This window comes from Zea mays, chromosome 2 (genome assembly GCF_902167145.1).
Source record: "Zea mays cultivar B73 chromosome 2, Zm-B73-REFERENCE-NAM-5.0, whole genome shotgun sequence".
NCBI classification, from domain to species: domain Eukaryota; kingdom Viridiplantae; phylum Streptophyta; class Magnoliopsida; order Poales; family Poaceae; genus Zea; species Zea mays.
Genome location: NC_050097.1, coordinates 50,613,372 through 50,628,253, shown reverse-complemented (window position 1 = coordinate 50,628,253; position 14,882 = coordinate 50,613,372). Strand labels below are relative to the sequence as shown.

Below are 14,882 nucleotides of genomic sequence, written 5' to 3'. Positions count from 1 at the left end.
ATTTTAGCCGTACGTCGCCGGTGAATTCCCGAGAGCGGCCACTTCGCCCGAGCCAGCCTGGCGCACCGGACACTGTCCGGTGCACCACCGGACAGTCCGGTGCCCCAGACCGAAACAGCCTTTTGGCTGTACACAGCCAACTCTTCTCTTTTCTTCTTCTTTCTGTTTCTCATACTTAGACAAGTATATTAGTACACAAAATCAATGTACTAAGACTTAGAAACATACCTTCGCTCTTGATTTGCACTTTGTCCATTCATGGGCATGGATTTACATTTAAGCACTTGTGTTGGCACTCAATCACCAAAATACTTAGAAATGGCCCAAGGGCACATTTCCCTTTCAGTACTCACCCTTGCTCTACACACCAAACCCCCCCATCCCCAGGTTGTCAGCATTGCAACCACTGCTCAGGAGAAGATGAAGCTGTGGAAGGAGACTTCCAGGAGTTCCAAGACTACGACGAGTTCTAGGCGTGGGTTAGCGGCAACCCCCAGTTGGCTGCCTGTGAAGGCCGCGTTTATCTGTGTTTCTTTTCCGCACTTTGATTTATTGTAAGGACTATATGGACGTCTCAGACGTATGATGTAATCGACTATTATTTCCCTTTTAATACTATTTGAGCACTGTGTGATGATGTCCATGTTATGTAACTGCTGTGTACGTGAATAACTGATCCTGGCACGTACATGGTTCGCATTCAGTTTGCCTTCTAAAACCGGGTGTGACACCAATGTAGGACATTATATGCATCAGCGGTGACCCTAACTCATACAAGTAAAAAAGAAAGCAAAAGCTTGAGGCAAAGGATATCTACGTTGTGTAACCAACTACACCAGAGTCCCTACGATGGTGAGAGGTACCTATTAATTTTGATAGATCTAATCATTCTGACCATGTGCCACATCTGGGCGATATCCTCTCATCGTGAACCCAACTAAGGGTGATGCGTGACTACAATGAGTCATCATCGACGATAAGAGCAGCTTGAACATCCTCTTCACCAATACATTTAGAAAAGATGGGCTTGACTAAGAAATCATTGAGGATGAGTTATGTGCCATTCTACAAGATCATTCTAGGCAAGTCCACAACTCCCTTAAGGCAAATAAGGTTCCATGTCACCTTCAGCACCAAGAAGAGCTTCCATACAAAATTCTTGCACTTTGAAGTTATGAACATTGATGTGGCCCAACACACAATCATTAGAAGACCCGGGCTTGCAAAATTTATGGCAATCCCCACTACACATACCTGGTCCTCAAAATGTTAGGTCCTAATGGAGTGATCACCATTAGAGGCAACCAAAATGTAACACTCCATCCAATCCCTAGACCAGCGGTACTTACTCCTATCAGCTCTCTAGGATCATATATCGTCTCCATGGACCAACACAAGTCTTTTGTGCGCACTTTGTCCTCACTCATGCGCACCCGAGAAAAACTTTCCGGTCGGTCACTCATCCCAAATTGCTCCAAGCCAAGCACGCCTAACATAGAGGTTCTTTCGAGATAGGCTTTGGAAAAAGAAGATCACTTTGTTGGTATGGATACTCTATTAATTCTATTAAACCTTGGGCCAGTATATTACCATCCCAGGGGCCAGGATATCACAATCCACCCCCCTTAGAAGACTGATGTCCTCATCGGTCAACCCCAATCCAGGAACCTCCCCTCTTAGTCACGTCTGTGTGTCTAGTGTCGTCATATGCCATGTCATGTGACCACTCCGGGCCCACATGTGCCATGCGTCATATACCCGAACCCCTAACCCACACATGCCCGTGAAACCGTGAGGGTCGGCTCTGATACCACTTGTAACACTCCGTCCAATCTCTGGACCAGCGGTACTTACTCCTGGCAGCTCTCTAGGATCATATATCGTTCCCACAGACCAACACGAGTCTTATATGCGCACTTTGTCCTCACTCATGCGCACTCGAGAAAAACTTTCCGGTCGGTCACCCATTCCAAATTGCTCCAAGCCAAGCATGCTTAACTTGGAGGTTCTTTCGACATAGACTTCCGAAAAGGAAGATGCACCTTGTTGGTATGGATATTCTATTAATTCTATTAAGTCTTGGCCCAGGACATCACCATCCCAGAGGCTAGGATATCACACTAAAGCAGTCCTACACCCGTGACAAAGCAAAGTGTAGTCTCACTGAATCCCAGGTGATGTAGGTGGAATGTGGCAACATGAAGGAAGCTCTCTGGCATAGTCATCCAGAGGCAGGAAAGGCTGAAGATCTTGAACCTCTAAAGAATAAAACCTCACAAGCAACTATGTAAGCCAAGTTCAAGCCATGATGTGGTGCTTGGCTAATAGTTGTGCGAGGACCTAAGTGGACATGGGTGATCGGGAGACAAAACTCCTATAACTCCACAATGGGAGATCAAGAGACAAAAAAACTCCCATAACTCCAGAAGTCACGGTAGGAGATCAAGGGTCAGGAAACTCCAGAAAACCTAAAACTCGAATCCCAAGAGACGGTAGCTCAGAAACTCCTGAATCACAAGAGATGGTAACTCTCACTTCACATACAACTCTCTGAGTTACAAAACATCATCATACTCTGTTGCAATGTGGTCGCACAATACCTCGACTCGGCAGAGCACGCGTGTGTCGCGCCTTTATCCTTTTCTCAATAACTCTATGAAGACAAACAAAAGCGTAACATATAGCTTATTTAATACGGACCTTTAAGATTTTTTAAAATATTTATATCGATCAAGTCCATTAAACCAGATTAGATTATCTCTCGCGGTCATACTCATCGTATCTTCTATTTCAATGTAAAACAACGTTTTGCGTGATCATATGCACGATTTGCTAGTCATATCCTTTTGAGGCGCACACTCATGCGAAGTTCATCCAAAATAATGATTTGGACTAGCCGCCGGAAGCATTTCTACTTGTTCAATAAATATGGGTGATAATAGACTCTAAATTTTAAACTACAAAATTTAAGAATCATAACGGATTAGGATCAGGCTCTATTTCTATTTATTTTTGATTAAAAATAATTGAGGACTCAAATACATGTTGTGAATAAACATTTGTATCGTGATCTAGTGTCACACCCGTTTCCCAAGGGCAGAGCCGGGTGCATAGCATATGTGTGCCAGGATCTATTTCCACACATATGTTGACGTCACAAGTGTAATATATCAAAAGAACAATGCATAAAAGCATAAATAACGATTATATTAACATATTACACTTTGAACAGACATAATGTCTTAACCTTTATTCATCAAAGTACAGCGAAACAAGGACATCCATCCACAGGAAGATGACCGAGGGTATCACTAGACTAGCATCCATGGAGTTCAGCATCATATCTTCATCTGCAACTTCTGATCAAAATTAAGCAAGGGTGAGCTCACTTATGGTCGGGGCTCAGCAAGTGGGGGAAAAACTAATGCAAGTCTAACAAGGTGAGGCTGAGGTTGAGCAGTAAGCATTTTAGTTGGTCAACATTTTATTAACAACACCTGTCTTACTAATAACTGTGAATCCCAAGTATTCCCATTAAACAAAAGTATGAGAGTATGTCAAAAACATTTAAGTGAAACCACTTAAGAAAACCATTGGTAGATCATCGGATCTCAATTTATTTCCATCTTTAAGTTCAATTATCATGTGAGGAGTCCAGGCTGCTCATAACCGTGAGCACGGCTGATATATCAGTTTTACACTCTGCAGAGGTGGCGCATCTTTACCCATGAGTCGCGATTCCCTTCTAGCCCGGGTTAGCTAGACCCGTATTCACTTCCGAGGTGAATGGCCAGGGTCTCACTACGAGGCTTCTCCCTAGAGTCCTCATTACGCAAATGCTGGAAATGGTCAAACTGCATAAGGCACACCTACCGTAACCAACTTATAGTCCAGACTACAGGGTAAAGCTTTGGGAACTATGCCCGTATCCAATCTGCCTGAGCCGGAACTATAAGAGCTTGCCAGATGCCCCCGTTCCTGTCGACCACGACCAGCACCCAACATAAGACTTCCCTAGTTATTTAGCCAAGACCAGAGCCATGATAGTTCTCATGGTAGTACTGTTTTCCCGGGTGGTCACTCCATGTTCCAATTAATATGCAATAATCTTGTTTAACCATCGGGTTAACAACCATAATGTAAACTTACCAAGTTTGGAACATTAATATCATAAGCGGGAGTGACTGCATAAAGTTAAGTTGTAGCAATAGCATAGCTACTAATGTAAAGTATAATTCCCAGGTTTGATCAAGGAATAAGGTTGGAAAGGTTATCTAAATAGGTATCCCGTCAAATTATGCATATATATCCAAAAGAGTAAACTTTATTAAATGTATTGTTTGGGATCAAACAGAGTATGCAGAGGGAGAAGTCCACTTGCCTTGCTTATTGAAAACTTGAGGTTCTTCCACGGATAGGAATAGATCTTGATTCTTAACTACTAGATCAACCACTGAATATCACACAAACAAACAAGAAGAACAAACACCACTCAATAACATACAACATTCATCATACGTAAAGCTAAAAGAAAGCCTAACGAAAAGAGCATCTGCTTTATAAAAACGTCGCAAGTAGTGGTTATAATAAGAATGTATTCTTTTCAAAAATGTGTGATCTATATATATATTTTATAAAACAAGACATTAGCTTAAAATATATTAATTAAAATATACAAATATTTGGTTTACCAATTTAGTCTTTTATAAAACGTCATATGTGGTATGTCTAAGATTAAGGGTTTATAAGACGATAAAACACGTTATAACAATATTAGACATTTTTAACCTTTTAGAAAAAGATATAAGTTATATATCTAAGGTTAATGCGTTATGAAATACATTATTAATTTTAGAAGCATTATGGAACGTATCATAAATATTGTTAACCACTCCCTTATGATAAATTAAGATATAAGTCTAAATAGGTTTTATATGAAAAGATCATCATTATTATTAAACACCTATTTATGGAAAGTTATGATATATGCTTTAATGAACTTTTATGTAGAAGACAATGAACAACAATTATATTTTATTTTTATTAAAAAGTACATGTCCTATATTTTATTAAGAAAGCTATATACAAAACAATATACAAACTAACATTATTATTAAAGAACACGAACACTAATTTCCTTAGTTTATTCTTTAGGAAAAACTAAGTGACACATATATAAATAATATGAACTAATTTTGATTAAATGATTAATTAAGCATATATAACCAGTTGTAAACAAATATAAATCTAATTAACTAGGTTATGAGAGGACATAATTACTCTATTATTTGTCTTTACATTTAGTCTAGAAACATATGACCTAAGAATGAATATTATATTCATTGGTATGTTATTAACTCTTATTTTTATGACGATGTGAGCACTTAATTAAGCCATTATATAATTGTTAGAAAAGTTATATGACATAATTCTATTGTAAATCATATTATTATGGGTACTTAAACATCTATAACGAACCTTATTAAATCAAAATCATGATGTCTATTAAAAAGGTTATTTTACAGTTAGAAACAAATTCTCTAATTCTTTATTAAGAAACCTGTATTTACCAATATAACTATCAATTCTTTAATAGGAAAGTATGAGCGCCTAGTTAAGTTATTTTAACATTATTATAAATTCTACTATTTCAGTTTTCTCCTTTCTTTTCTAAATAAAATTTATACGTATAACTAAAAATTATTTATTTATAATTCTTCTAACATTAATATACTAGAATTAATTGTAAATTACTAAATAAGACTTTTAATAACCTATTCATGGTTATTATGATATAAATGAATATTTTACTATTCTAAGTAATTAGGTGCTATACTTATGGATACATTTATTATGAACAGTAAAATCTATATATTTTCATTCGACCAAAAATACGTGGCTTAATTCTCATTTTAATTTCTAAAAAATATACTTATATTAATACTAACCAACTATCGCTCCATACACTAAAGCGAAATTAATTATAAACATTTCTAGTATGAAAACCACTGAAGTAGTGCATAGTGACCGTACTTATTTTTAAAATTATAAAATCATACACGTATTAAAGCGTTGTCGCGGGGTTCGATTTTGACTACACATATAAAACGAAATCTCTAAAATCATACATGAATCGCCAAATCGCATCAATATTACAACGATAAATCACAAGATTCAAAATATGATTTAGAAAATAAATCAGTGGGTTGTCTTCAACCTTGGGTGAACGGACGATGGTGAACGGCGTGGACACTGTCGCCGGGGTGCTGCGTGGGCGAACTTCACGGTGGCGAGCAGGGACTCGATCGAGTTGGTGTTCCTAGCGCGGTGGTTCATCGGGATGTAGACGTCGACGGAAAACAGAGGGCGACGTTGCAGCTCGACGTGGGCAGCAACAGCAGGGACACGTAGGAAGAGCACGGAGGTGAGGACGAACGGGCGATGAGGGGCTCGAGCTCGTGGTGGCTATGACACAGTCGCACAAAGCAGTGGCGTGGCGCGCAGCAACAAGCAGGCGAGCGGAGGCGAGTGCATACAAACGGGAGTAGGAGCTCGCGTCCAATTTATAGAGGATGGGAGGGAAGGAGAGAGGTCGGCCGGGAGGGAGAGGGAGAAACGGCCATGGCTTTAAGGCCATTGATGGCGTGTATCAATGGGGAGAAACGGTCGAGTTAACGAAGGAAAAACGGACGGGGCGCGGCGCTTCGGTTTCATGCGTGTCGATGGCGCGGTCGGTTTCTGGCTTGGGCGGGCAGGGGCGCGGGGACTGGGCGCGCTCGGCGGCTGGCGCAGAAGCTCCTGGCGCGGCGTCGAGTTGGGTGGCTCGGTCGGCATCGGGCGGGTGCGCGGTCGACTCGGCAGCTGGGCGCGGGCTCCATGGGCGGTTGGTGCAGGGGCTCGAGCACGGGCTCGGTCGGCTCCAGGCGGGGACGCGCTCGGCGGCGTCAGGTCCGGCTGGGGCGGCTTGGCGCGCAGGGCTCGGGTTGAGGACGGGGTCGCGTCGCGTGGGTGCCTGCGCGGCCGGGGCCTGGGCGCGCGGCTCGGTGTCGCGGAATGGCGGCCGGGCGAGGTCGGTCTTGAGTGCGTGGCTCGGGTCTGCGTCCTGGAAGAGAGAGATGGGAGAAGAGAGAGAGAGAGAGACAGTCGGGTGGGAGAGAGGGGAGAGGAAGGTGGCGGCTGGGAGAGGGAACCAGGGGTAGCGGCGGCTAGGGTTAGCAGGGGGCGGCGGCCGGCTGTTGGGCCTTGGTGGGCCGATTCGGCCAGCTAGGTTAGGTTAGGTTTTGTTTTGTTTTTTTTCTTTTTTTTATTTCCTTTTCAAATTTCGAAATACATATTTAAATAATCATAAAATTTGTAAGAATCAAACTAAAATTATTTATAAATAACATATTAATTCTTGGACTAATATTTATTATATTATTTATGTGAATTTTTATTTAAGAAGAAATGATATTCCATATTCAAAATCAATCATGAGCATTCAAAAAACATTCCAAAGACAAATAAATAACGAACACTTAAGAGAAAATTAATTATCATAAATATCATTATTAACTAAATGTATTATTTTTATTTAATGATTTTCATAGTGTCACATCTAGTACTACCCCTATCAATACAGCGTTGACTACATACATGCATATGGCTGTCATCAATAGAGCCTCCCATGATTATTACATCCCGATCGATCGCGGCGTCGCGGCAGCAAAAATCCAAGCGGCAAGGAGCCACAAACTCGGAACCCAGACAGAGTCCCAGCGGCTAGCTTGGTTACATTATACAACTACAATCTCGCCCCTTTTCACGTTTGCCAAGTCAAGGCTCGAGAGTTTAGCTTCACTCCGAGGCTAGTGAAGTCATCGTTAGCTTTCTCGCCTTTCTGCTTCTCCAGCCCTTTTGTCTCTAATCATATGTAATGTTAAAAAAAACGTCCTGCTTCGTGAGCCCTTGTCTTGATTTTGATTGAGTTATTTTTATAAGGGAAAAAGCAAAAGAAAAGGTAAATTCCAAATCCTTTTTTCTTCGGACTTTCCCAAACACAAAATACCTCCTTCCTTGTATTCGCATTCTCAAATAAGAATGGAAGAAATTCGACTTTCATATAATATCTTAAAGGCCCGTTTGTTTCGTTGGAATTGAATTCCATTTTAATAATTATAATTTAGATAAAACTAATTAAGTTTATATATTTATATATGTAATATATTTGAATATTATCCTAAATCATATGAGAGAGATAGTTATATACTATATTTATGTTATATCGAAGGAAGTAGAAGAGTGTGAAATAAGTTGTGCATCGGAAAAATAATATGTAAATCTATAGAATCAATTTCCATTTCTCACCCCATGAATTTGAGATAGACTAATATGATAACTTTGGAAAGTGGTGGAATGTCATATTCTAAAAAAATAGACTATTACATTAGTAAGATTCTAATTCCTCAAAATGAAAAGAAACAAACGGGACCTAATAGAATTTCATGTAATGATCAATACATTTTTTGGATTCTATATTATCTGTATGTCTAGAATCCTAGCAAGAAAATATCTCTCATTTTTTAGGTAATTGAATTGGGATTGACGAATAATATACAGTTATACCAACTAGCTAAGCGTGGACTACTAGCTTATAACTGAACTGGATTATAAGGCAAGCTGGTGGTACGTCGTACTACTAGTCAAGCAGGCAATTAGTTAAGATCACTGCTGACCTCAGTTGCTCTGTCGGTTTCTGGGAGTACGAAATCGTACACGTAGCTTCAAGCTGAGGTACTTTCACGGCAAGGCAAGAGGTCATTAGCAAGAAAGAAAAGAAAAAAAAAATATACTGTCACAATATTCGTGCTTGAATTATTAGCTCTCATGATTACACAGAAAGCAACCATGGTCTGTTGGGGGCCTTACTCTTTCGAAAGTTCTCAAAAACATGACTAACAATATACTTTTAGTATAATGATGATTATCACAGGGAGCTTCGGTTCATGAAGAGAGTGTTCTCCCTCACTCAAAGGCATAGCCCGAAAGCGAAGACAATGAACGACCAAAGATATAGTCAAAGGAAAACAACTTCGGTTTAAAGCAACGCCGAATATCAAATATGGAGCCGAGCCAAAGAGGAAAAAATTAGCTAGTCACTAATGATTTATGTTACAGTAATAAGTAAATGTTAAGGTTATAAATATACTTTTACTCATGCTGCGTCACGTGCCTATCGTACTGTTCACGCTGGATGATAATCGCTCTCGCGTCAACACCTTCAAACAACCGAAGGTCACGTGCCTATCGTACTGTTCACGCTGGATGATAATCGCTCTCGCGTCAACACCTTCAAACAACCGAAGGTATCAACGTTATGTAAATTTTGTTAATGTTCAGGTGTATATTGTGAAAACATATGTAAATGAACTGAAGGGATACATTCATTATCTCTATATACTCTCATTATTATGAATAATGAAGGTTTATCTTTCATGACTTTTGTCTGAAAATCATTATATCTAAGAGGATATAAAGCTTCGGAGGACCAAGGTCTTTGACTTTTGACAATTGTATTGTCTTGTTTTTGATTCACAACATTTGAGAACAAGTGACTAACATGGTCCGACTCTGCCGATTGTTTGTTCCTGTCAGAAAAAAAACCGGACAAATCTGGTATTGGCAAACATAGATCCAATACAACAGCCCCACCAGGCACCAAGAATTCCAACTGATGCTACAGCAGTTAATCGACAAGGTCAAAGCCTGACGCACGCCACGATGCCACCCACAAGAAAGAACACAGCACTCTTCGTCCCGATTTAAACAATGCTAAACTGCTAACCAGTAAAAAAAAAACCCTCTCACCCTGTCACGGGGGGAGACAACGCATTGATCCGCCACGTACCACCAGCCTCGCCATGGCCAGACTCCCGATCCCTCAGCATCCTCACGTAACGCTCGAGGGTGTGCGCTCTCTCCTCTACGCGGTCGCTGGACACCGTGTCCTCGGCCAGCTTCACTGCGGCCCTCTGGGACACTTCGAAGCTGTCTGCAGCCTCCTGCACCCGACGGGCCGTCTCCGCTTTCCCCAGCTGTATTAGAGCCACGAGCAGGCTCTTCAGCTCGTTTTGGGCACCGCCTGTCAACGCCATCCCCCTGAGATGCTCCACGAGGGCCATTTCCTCCCCGGGGCTGCATGCATAAAAATAAAGATTAGTCCACACGACAAACAAACAAACAAACGCAAATCAACACCAAGAGCAAAGGTTGCCGACCTTCCAGCTCGTATTTTGCCGCCCTTCTTTTGCCGCCTTGCCGCCCGTGATTTGCTGGCGTTGCTGGACATGACCGAAGCGCTCGACTCCCTGTCCACACAGAAAAGCCAGAGTTCCACACTGATAACTAACTTGACACGGAAATTCAATTTTTAGAGCTCTTTCTGAGACAGGACATTATGGAACTATGCAGCGAGGAAGGAAACCATAAACAGAGGTGGCACGAGCCGTGCAAACCCAAAATGGTGCAGGGCGCAACCTTCCTTACCTTGTGGTATATGCGCTCATTTCACTGAAGCTAGTGCTCGTTTCTGAAACGCTGTCATCTTCAACATCCATAAACCGATCTTCCGACCGGAGTTTGGCAGCGAGCGACAATCTCCTCTGCCGTACGGCCAAATAGCGTGCTGCATATTTACCGATCTTCAACAGTCCTTCCTGGTACTCGGCTATCAGTGATGCGGCGCATTCTGAAGCTGCGTCTCTGACAGCTTCAACCAGATCATGCGTGCTAAGCATGTAAGCGACTCTAAGAGCCTCTTCCCATTCCCTTGCCATGATATAGTAGCTTACACCTCTTTCAGCATCTGAACAGTACTCCAGTGCTACTCTAGCAGCATCTCCTGGCTTGCCAAGTGCCTGGAACTCATCACATAACTCGTGTGCGAGTTGAACGATTTCTTCCCTTTTTAACTCCAGAAGACCTGCAACGGTAAAAACACCTCTCCAGTCTCCACAGGCACGGTAAGCTCTCAGTGACTTCTGATATGATGAACAGCACTGATAAGTCAAAGCGGCGTCTTCAAAGCATTTCTCTCCAGAGAGATGGTCACCCCATGCCTCAAGAATTTGATTCCTTTTATCTGGTTCATTAAATAACTGGAGGCCCAGTGGGAACAGCTGAGGATTATCATTGAGGAGTTTCATGCAATCCTCATGGTACGCGTCGCCAGCAGAAACAATGTTTCTGAGAGCACTCTCGTATCTTCCAAGTCTTAAATCAATCGTATACCTCATGATAGCAGGAGGAAGGCATTCAAGACTCTTAAGGAAAGGAAGGAACTCTTTTGGATCTTTTTGGGAATTCAAAGCAACAATAGCAGCAAGATTCAGATCATACAATCCCAAGGCAGCACTAAAAACAGCTTCAGTGTCCGTTAACCAAAGCAAATGCTTCAGTGACTCTTCAGCAGAAGGGTAGAGCTTTCGCTTGGCATCGTCAAGCCCAAGAAGTTCTGATTCTCGAAGGAGCTTTATTCTATTCAGTGCCTGCTCCAACAATGGAGGTTCACTACGGGCCAAAGTGGTCAATATACAAAGTTCTCTTGATGAGCTCTCTTCTATTTGTTCCTCAAGGGCTTTTCGAATGGCCATAAGTACAGAAGTGACTTTGTTACCCAAAAATAAACCAGGTGAACTTTCATTATCCGCCATTGGGATTGCACACTGATCAGGAAATGATATATAGGCTTCATACAATTTGCTGCTGACATTGCTATTCTTCATTGAGCAAACAAATTCAGTGACATGGGTAAGGTTATTAACTTGTTTAACGAAGTCTGCAGCTGAATCCATAAAAGCATTCAAACCACAATAGTCAACAATGATATTAAAATCTATCCGATGCCTCCTCACCATGCCTATTGCATCTTTGAAACGCTTCTGAACCAGTGCCTGAACAATTGAAACAAGGACTAGCTTCCTGGGGTAGGTACACTCTAAGTTACCACGTGTTGTTTGCATTATGACAGCTGCTTCATCACCATGGAGAACACCAACCAACTTCGCTCCCTTTTCCCACACAGTGATGTACTCTTTGTTTTGCTTACCGCGAGCAGGACTACTGACAAGGCCATCAATTGTGACCTCGATGTCTTTAAGTAAGACCTCATTGACATCCACAATGAATAGAAGATCTTGCTTAGTAGTCACAAGCAAGTGGCTCATAACTGGCTCAGTGGCTCCATAAACACTGGAGTATAATGTGAAGCTGCTGCAGTTGTTGCTCAATAACCTTTTGCCCATATAAAGCTTGCCGCTTTCATCAAGTCCAAAGAGAAGCGGTTCTGTCATACCATTTTCATAGCACAGAACTGCAGTCATCCAAGGACATGATGCTGGAAAACAAAGGTCAGAACCAATGCCACTGAATTGTGCTGGTGGACACATATTCAACAGATTTAAACTTGAGCAGTACTCAATAATCTTTCCACCACTAACTTGAATGAAGGCTGAACCTCTTTTTGCTGGGTTTGGAGAGACTCCAATGACTGAACTCTCCAACTGCACTTTCTTTGATACTCTAGCATGCCAACCAGATGAACACACTGAACCTGGCACAGAACTCTCTGAACATTTAAGTTCAATCTCATGGATGAAAAACAGCGAATCATGTTTATCTACAAGGTTACTGGCTTCACTGGACCTGATTTTTGTTGAAGAGAGGTGTTCACTATAGCAACAGATACCGATCAAGGTGCGTGTATCTATCCAAGTGAGGTGCATACAGTTATTCAAAGTGAAGTCAGAACAGCAAGGATCAACACTTATCCCATTGCCTTCAAATTCTTCCCAGGTATCAGGTGCTGGAAGTTCCACAACAGACAGGCTGCCATTTGAGAGATAAGCAGCCAAATGGCTCTTCGAGTTATTGGTCACAAAAGAAACCTCATTCACTGCACAAGGAAATGCAAGGTGGAACAGAGACATGGGAGGTGGCATGAGGCCCAAAATAAGAGGAGTAACAAGAACATGAGAACCATCAATCACAAGTGCAATTGAACTCTCACTGACTGCCGTAGTCCAAGCAAACTTGTGAATAATGACCTGGCCACTCAGTGTCCAGCAAATCAGATGCATTGGTTTCGTTGGATCCCAAAAGAACTTCACCCCCTCTTCCTTTGTGTACCGCAGTTCATGTTTCAAGTACCAGTGATTGTTCCTGCAGGTCCATATCTTGATAACATCATGCTGACCAGAAGAAACCAGAGCAGCAAGGATCTCAGAATTGCAGTTCCACTTTAAAGCTTGAATGGCAACCTCTCCTGGCTCATCAATAGAAAAGTGACTCCTCTCTAAGCCATTCTTCTCATAGAAAATAATAAGAGGACACTTTCCCTCTGTCCTCCTATCAAGGGCTGTAGCAACCTTCGCTCCACTAGGCATCCAATCTAGCGATGCTCCCATAAAAGTTTTGGCATCTGAAGAAGAATGCAGTTTTCCCGATTCACGTTCCCAGACATTAAGTTTTGTAGGGCTAGAAAAGCTCTCAGGGGCTACAAGTGTAGCGAAATACTTCCCATCCCCTCGCCAAGAAATTGCACTTCGACTCTGACCACCGGTACTGTCTGTGTTGTCAATGGTCTCGTCCTGAGAAGAAGGATGTTTAGAATTGGGAGAGAACACAAACACACACAAAAAGAACGTGTATATTCAGTAAGACTTTAGTATATTAAACATACTTGAGGGTCAAGTGAAGTCTCAAACAGCACTTCCCAGTCCTGTGTGATGACAAGCAGTTGGCCGAGTCCAGTGGTGACAGAGAGAAGGGCCCCATCGGGGCTAGAGGCAATGGTGTTGACACCACCTTCCAGTCTTCCGACAACTTCAGTTGTTTTCTCCTCCACGTTATATAAGAGAAGACAACCATCTGACGACCCAAGGAGTAGAGACTCCCTCTCCATAAGATAATCCATGGCAACAATGCGATCTCCAGGATCAAGAACAACCTCCTCCATGTCAGAGTGTTGAGTAGCAGTTTTGCTCCATTGCAGTAGTTGCTGCAGAAGTGGTACGAAAGCAAGATAGTCAGCACAACCTGGAAAGCTACAAGATGAAGTTGTTGGCATAGCGAACTTTTTTTCCTGGACTGAAAAAATTAAACCATTGGCTATACAAGAATACAGCAATATTTTAGTAAGTGTTGCTTGCTGGCTTTCTAGCGTAGACACAGTGAAAGAAACAAAGAAGCAAGGAAAAAAAAACTCGTCTTGATCAGCAGGGGATGGGGTGGAATTGGAGACCTGTTCCTGGGTGGAGGACGAGGGCAGTGAGACGGTGTAGATGAAGTTGGCGGAGGAAGCGAAGAAAGCGCGGCGGCTCTCTGCGTCGATGGCGGAGGCGACGAGGGTTTCGCCGTCTATCTGGAGCTGGAGCTGCTGCGGGAGCCTCGTCACAAGGCGCAGGTTCTTCATCTCGCCGACGCCGCGCTGCCGACGTCGAGGGTTTTAGTAGAAGCCGGTAGTTCGAGGAGTTTTTATTTGGTTTGCCGTTCGCTCGCTTTTGGGAAACGGCAGCTGGCGGCGGCGGCGGCCGTGGGCGGGCGGGACGGCGACGACGGCTGTGTTTTCGTTCGGTCGAAGAAATTGGCTAGGTCAACACGAGGATGAAAGGAAACCGCCGGAAGGCAGAAAGTAGAGAGCCCACCAAGGCCCAAAACAATGATTCGGGAAACTGTGTTGTTTGTTTTAAGGGAAATTTGGATCCATACCATTAAAAGATCACCACTTTGGATCCATACCATTACTATCTCACTTACATGTGGGTCCACATGAGTCAATGACATGTGGGGTCCATGGTATATATCTAAAGATTGGATCTTTTAATGGTATAGATCCAATTATTCCT

General features: G+C 42.4%; 1 protein-coding gene and 1 pseudogene across 1 annotated transcript; both read right to left on the bottom strand.

Annotated features, from left to right (window-relative positions):
* The window catches only part of LOC103648629 (mitogen-activated protein kinase kinase kinase 3-like), a 40,900-nt pseudogene extending 33,232 nt beyond the window's left edge, over positions 1–7,668 (bottom strand).
* Positions 7,669–9,629: 1,961 nt separating this feature from the next.
* LOC100193043 (uncharacterized) lies at positions 9,630–14,801 on the bottom strand. The gene is made up of 5 exons (NM_001357854.2): positions 14,279–14,801; positions 13,718–14,035; positions 10,525–13,625; positions 10,257–10,346; positions 9,630–10,173 (listed from the first exon to the last, which is right to left on the bottom strand). Exons 1-5 carry the CDS (start codon positions 14,447–14,449, stop codon positions 9,843–9,845), a joined length of 4,011 nt encoding a protein of 1,336 aa, NP_001344783.1. The 5' UTR covers positions 14,450–14,801; the 3' UTR covers positions 9,630–9,842.
* Positions 14,802–14,882: the final 81 nt, after the last annotated feature.

Coding starts and splice junctions, on each gene's coding strand:
- LOC100193043 (NM_001357854.2), bottom strand. CDS start 14,449: ATGAAGAACCTGCGCCTTGTGACGAGGCTCCCGCAGCAGCTCCAGCTC. Junction 13,626..13,717: donor AGACTTCACTTGACCCTCAA/GTATGTTTAATA, acceptor CCTTCTTCTCAG/GACGAGACCATTGACAACAC. Junction 10,347..10,524: donor ATGAGCGCATATACCACAAG/GTAAGGAAGGTT, acceptor CTGTGTGGACAG/GGAGTCGAGCGCTTCGGTCA.